This window comes from Equus quagga, chromosome 7 (genome assembly GCF_021613505.1).
Source record: "Equus quagga isolate Etosha38 chromosome 7, UCLA_HA_Equagga_1.0, whole genome shotgun sequence".
NCBI classification, from domain to species: Eukaryota; Metazoa; Chordata; class Mammalia; order Perissodactyla; family Equidae; genus Equus; species Equus quagga.
In genome coordinates, this window is record NC_060273.1 from 134,496,497 (window position 1) to 134,503,126 (window position 6,630).

The following is a 6,630-nucleotide window of genomic DNA, read 5'->3' on the forward strand; positions in this document are numbered from 1 at the left end:
TACACAAAATAATGGTAAATTACAATTTTAATCAACAAAAGCAACAGTCATACCTTTACCAGAGGAAGCTCAGAAACAAATCGACACACAAACATCCTTGATTTTAAGACCAGGAGAAGTGGTGCTGACTTCCAGGAAGGAGATGGGAAGATGTATGAGTTACACATCCACAGTCACTTACGCCAGAAATGAGGAAGATGGAGGATTGGATCCAAGAAGGGTTTCAAGGATACACACAGCCCTGCCTTTACAAGCGGTTTCACCTAAAAAATATTTTAAAAGGATCCCTCTAAGAAAACAGATGCCAGGAAGGGGACAGAACATTCAGGCAACACTAGGAATTGTTCAGAGGTCTTAAAGCTTGTGGACTGTTGAGGGCATATATAATTTCATTAAATTTTTAAAAGATCTTTATTGAAGTATAATTTATATGCCAAAAATTTCAGGTTTAATGTACACAACTTGATGGATTTAGACACATACAAGTACCCGTAACACCATCGCCACGATCAAGGTAATACATATACCCATCAGCTGCAAAAGATTCCTTGTGTCCTTGTGTTGTGTGTGCCCACAGCACTTGGGATCTGCCAGTGGACAGGACTATGAGTGCACAGCACTCTGCTGTCAGCTGTGGTGGACAGGACTATGAGTGCACAGCACTCTGCTGTCAGCTGTGGTGGACAGGACTATGAATGCACAGTACTCTGCTGTCAGCTGTGGTGGACAGCACTATGAGTGCACAGTACTCTGCTGTCAGCTGTGGTGCACGGTAGATCCCTAGAATTTGTTCTTCTAGCGTTACTGAAACTTTATAGATCATTAAACTTGATTTTGACCATGGGAAGTTCTCAAACTTTGGGAACTTTTATTTTCTTATTGTAAAATGGGAGCAGTACCATTTAGCTCATAGAATGAATTGAAGATAAAATAATTTATGCAATGTGTGAGTCCAGTGAGTGGAAGAACGTAGTGACCCTGCACAGCTTACAGTTTGAGACTCCTTCAGCCCCACTCCCGCCCCACTCCCTCATGATGGCTCTGCACCCTCTGATGAGCCAGACGTTCCAGAAGGAGACAATGTTAAATTACACGATCACATGGAGGTGAAGGCTCAAGATGAGCCTTTAACATTCTGTCGTCAATACTGTCCCATTTGTAGGGACTGGAGATGTGGTTGCCAGGGGACAATGGCTCCTGGAAGAGAGCTGATTCCTGATATCATGGTAAGAGTGAAGTGTGATGGTTGAGGAACAGGCATGAGGCATGTCTGCAGATTCCAGAGGGTTCAAGTTTCGGGAAAAGATACTGAGCACCTGGAACCAAACTGGGGGTGATGGACGGGGCTGGGACGAGAAAAACTGATAAGTTTTCAGAATGATTTTCAGGGTCAAAAAGAAGACGACCAGATATAACTAGAAAGCTGATTATTGCCAGCTCCAGAAACCTTCAGGTTGAGAAAGTGGCAGCATCTCTGACATAATTAGCAGGGAAGACAAGGAAACGCCTGGGCTGAGTGTGATTGTTCCATCAGTACGGCTGTACAAGTCCAGTAGTAACGACAATTTCCCCCAGAAGTACAATAATAGCATTTCCCCCCGAAGTATGATAATAGCATTGCTTAATAATGACTTCGGCTTAGAAGGAATACCTCTGAGGTGCCGATGTAAGTGTTGCAGTACAGAGTTGAACCCACTCTTGCTTGGATGTGTGACTCCATTGATGTCATGACTCCCTCCCCTAACCAAGAGGCAGAGAAAAACTCAGAGAATAACTAAGGCACCTGAATCCTGAGGTTCAGACCAGTTGTCAGTGAAAAAACAACCCCAAGACATTTTCTCTCATTTAAAATTTTGTCCTTTTTTAGTTAATAAACTTTACTTTTTAGATCAGTAGGATTGACATCAATATTGAAAAGAAGCTACGGGGAGTTCCCATGTTCCCCTTGCCCCCACATCATGCACAACCTCCTCCCTCTATTAACATCCCACACCACAGTGGTACATTTGTTACAAGCAATGAACCTGCACTGAAACATTATCACCTGTCAGTGTCCACGTTTACACTATGTTTCACTCTTGATGTTCTATATTTTATGGGTTTAGACCAATGTATAACGTCCTGTATTCACATGATAGCATGATACAGAGTATTTTTACAGCCCCTCATCCCCTGTGCTCTACCTATCCATCACTCCAACCAAGACCCCTGGCTTCTGCAGAGCTTTTTACTGTCTCCATAGATCTGGCTTTTCCAGAATGTGATGCAGTTGCAATCATACACTATGGAGCCTTTTCAGATTGACTTCTTTCTCTTAGCAATATGCATGTAAGTTGGCTGCATGTTTTTTCGTGGTTTGACAGCTCATTTCTTTTTCGTGCTGAATGCTAGTCCATTGCCTGAGTGTGCCATAGTTTGTCACTCACCTACTGAAGGACACACTGGTTGCTTTCATCTTTGGGCAATCATGAATGAAGTTGCTATAAACTTCTGTGTGCAGGTTTTGTTTGGACACGTTTTCAACTCCTTTGGGTAAATAAGAAGGAGTGTCATTACTGAATTGTATGCTAAGAATATATTTAGTTTTTTAAGAAACCATCAAACTGTCTTTCAAAGTGGCTGCACCATTTTACATTCCCACCAGCAATGAATGAGAGTTCCTGTTGCTCCACATCCTCAGCAGCATTTGGTGTTGTCAGTGTTCTGGATTTTGGCCATTCTGATAGGTTTGTAGTGGTATTTCACTGTTTATATTTACATTTTTCTGATGACTTATGATGTGGAGGATTTTTTCATGTGCTTATTGGTCATCTGTACATCTTCTTTGGTGAGGTGTTTTTGAAGTCCTTGGCTCATTTTATAATAAGGTTGTTTCTTTTCTTATTGTTGAGTTTTAGTCATTCTTTGTATATTTTGGATAGCAATCCTTTATTAGATGTGTCTTTTGGAAGTATTTTCTCCCAGCTTCTGGCTTTTTGTCTTAGTTCATTCTAGTTGCTATAACAAACATACCATAAACTGGGTGGCTAAGTAACAAACATTTATTTCTCACAGTTTGGGAAGGCGGCAAGTCCAAGATCAAGGAGCTGGCAGATTCGGCCCTGGTGAGGGGTCTCTTTATAAGGACTCTAATTCCTTCAATGAGGGCTGTGTTCTCATGACCTAAGCACCTTCCAAAGGCCCCAGCTCCAAACATCATCCTATTGGGGATTAGGTTTCAACACATGAATTTTAGGAGGAGAGCGATATTCAGTCTGTAAGCCCTATTTTTTCATTTTCTTGACTGTGTCTTTTGCAGAGTAGATGTTTTTAGTCTTGGTGAGGTCCATCTGGTCAATTACTTTTTTCATTGGTCATGCCTTTGGTGTTATGTCTAAAAAAGGCATTGCCAAACTCAAAGTCGTCTAGGTTCTCTTCTAGATTATCTTCTAGGAGATTTACACTTTTGTGTTTCATATTTAGGTCTATGATCCATTTTGAGTTCATTGTTTTGAATGGTATAAGGTCAGTGTTTTTAGATTCACTTTTTGCTTGTGGATGTCCAATTGTTCCAGCACCATCTGTTGAAAAGACTTTCTCTTCTCCATTGTATTGTTTTTGCTCCTTTGTCAAAGGATTGACTATATTTATGTGGATATATTTCTGGGTACTCTATTCTTTTCCATTGATCTATTTGCCAATTCATTGGCCACGCTGTCTTAATTACGGTAGCTTTGCATCAAGTCTCAGAGTCAGGTAGTTTTGGTCCTCTAATTTTATTCTTCCTCCTTCAATATTGGTTGGCTGTTCTGGGTGTTTTGCCTCTCCAATTAACTTTAGGACCATTGGAAAAACCCATAAAATAACTTGCTTGGCTTTTGATTGGGATTGCATTGAGTCTACAGATCAATTTGGAAAAAACTAACATCTTGACAATATTGAATCTTCCTATCCATGAATATGACAAATCTCTTCAATTGTGTGGTTCTCTGATTTCCTTCATCAGAATTTTGCAGTTTTTCTCATATAGATCTTGTACATATTTTGTTTCATTTATCCCCAAGTATTTCACTTCTGGGGTGCTAATTTTAATGGTACCTTGATTTTAATTTCAAATCCCCTTGCTCATTTCTGGCATGTAGGAAAGTGATTGATGTTGTATATTATCATTTATCCTGCATTTATCCTCGTCATAATCGCTTGTTAGTAACAGTTTTTTGTTACTTCTTTCTGACTTTCCACATAGATGATTATGTCATCAGCAAACAAACACAGTTTTATTTCTTCCTTCACAATCTGTATGTCTTGTATTTCTTGTCTTATTGCATTGGCTAGGACTTCCAGTGTGGTGTTGGAAAGCAGTGGTGAGATAGGACATCTTTGCCATGTTCCTGATCTGAGGGGGAAAAGTTCAAGACTCTCAGCATTAAGAATGACTTTAGCTGCAGGTTTTTTGTAGATATTCTTTATCAACTTAAGGAAGTTCCTCTCTATTCCTAGTTTACTGAGATATCATCTCTCTCTCTTTTAATCATAAAAGAGATTCTTGTTAGGTCTGATGTCTCAAAGAATTGGGGTTTGTATCTATGCTGATATGGGAAAGAGAAGAGAGATGAAAATGTTCCATAACTCCTTAATTGAATATTTGGCTAGAGGGGCAAATGAGCAGTGAAGAGTGCATATACATAAATTTATGCATTTATACATATTTAAGCATTTATATATATGTACATGTTTATATACTTGTATGTGTATTCATAAATACGTATACACAAACTCAGTTGTATAACTTATTGAAATACACTTATCTGCCTAAATGGCATGAAACAATAAATGTTCAAATTAACAGACATTGCATTTTTAGGAATTTAAAATTGAACTTGGGGTATAGCTCTAAATTCATCTATCCACATATGCCAATGCCTAGCCAAAGTTAGAATTTCTATCTGTTAGTTAAGAAAGAAAAGACTAAAAAAATGGCATGGAATTTGAAGAAAGGAAGAAGATTGTAGGTGTGACTGGCCCAAATGAAAACAAGGAGTTGTCATGAAAAAGGACACCAGCTATATTGTGTCTTCACAATGCCTATCCTCTGTAACAATTTAAGTATCAGATGGACTGTAGTTAGAAAAAATAATCAAAATGTTTCAAGAGTGAACTTATTAATACTAAATAGAGCTAGCAGTTCTAATTAGTTCAAATTGTGCTTATTTACATCTGGGCTAGACTTTTGTCTCTATTCATAAATAAGTGATTCTATGTAAATATGCATATGGGATGCTGAAAAGTGGCTGAAATGTATTTTTGAAGGAAAGAATTACAGTTCCCAAGAATTGCCAGCTTGATGCATCAGACCTCACGCCATGTAAGCTAAACACACCTTCCCTTTTTCATTTCTGCCCATGTTGCTGAGATGGGGAATCAGAGCACCGTGGCACGATTTATCCTAAAGAGTTTCTCAGATGACCCCACTGTGAATGCTGTCTGCACTGGCTGTCTCCTGGTCACCTACGCCTTTGGGGTCCTGGCGAATATTGCTGTCATCACAGTGATTACCAAGGATGGCCACCTCCATGCACCCATGTATTTCTTCCTAAAGAGTCTGTCCTTTCTGGATGTGTGCTACACCTCGGTCACCATGCCCAAGGCCATTGTCAATGCCATCCTGGGTTCTCAGGAGATTTCCTTCCTAGAGTGTGCTGTCCAGCTCTACTCCTTTTTCACCCTGGCAGCCACCGAGTGCTTCCTGCTCACGACCATGGCCTATGACCGCTGCATGGCCATCTATAGGCCCCTTGTCTATGGGGTCACAATGAGCAGGAAGCTCTGCTGGGAGCTGGTTTCCACCGCCTGGATTTGTGGGGCTCTCTATTCCATCTTCCATGCCATCAACACCTTCTCCCTCCCTTTCTGTGGACCGAATGTCATCGATCACTTCTTCTGTGACATACCTCCTGTCATGAGGCTCTCCTGTGCTGACTATCACACAAATGAAGAAGTGAGTTTCATTTATACCAGCTGCATCATCCTGGGAGCCTGTGTTCTCACCCTGCTCTCGTACCTTCTCATCATCTCCACCATCGCCAAGATCCAGCAGGTGCAGGGCCGCTGGAAAGCCTTCTCCACTTGCTCTTCTCACCTGACCACTGTTCTCCTGTTTTATGGAACTGGGAGTTCCCTGTACCTGAGACCTACCTCTGACTATTCTCCCATCCAAGCGCGGCTGGCTGCTGTGTTTTACTCCATCATCACACCCACCTTGAATCCTCTCATCTATTGTCTGAGGAACAAAGAAATGAAAGTAGCTCTTGAGAAAGTGTTCCTTCAACTACAGAGAAGAAAAGCGTAAGAGCTTATGTTAAGGTACCTTCTTCCACAGTGTCTAAAATCAATCCGCTTGAGAAGTAAAAATACAAATACTTGATAGATTTGAAGTATACATATTTGTTGAAGGGATGCAGGTTTTTTGAGATATTTTAATATAGGTTTGCTAGTAACATCTAGATACACTTATACTTTACTATCAAGTACATTCACCAATGTGGTATCACATACATTTTTTTCAATGTAGAGAGATCTATTGTGGTTTTTAAACTACCATTGAAACCATTAGAAAATAATCTAAAAATGCGAAAGTTCCTCATTTCCAGA

General features: G+C 40.2%; 1 protein-coding gene across 1 annotated transcript; it reads left to right on the plus strand.

Moving 5' to 3' along the window:
* The first annotated feature begins 5,392 nt into the window (after window positions 1-5,392).
* On the plus strand, window positions 5,393-6,328 carry LOC124241638 (olfactory receptor 1020-like). Its single transcript, XM_046665557.1, has one exon. It carries the CDS (start codon window positions 5,393-5,395, stop codon window positions 6,326-6,328), a length of 936 nt encoding a protein of 311 aa, XP_046521513.1.
* Window positions 6,329-6,630: the final 302 nt, after the last annotated feature.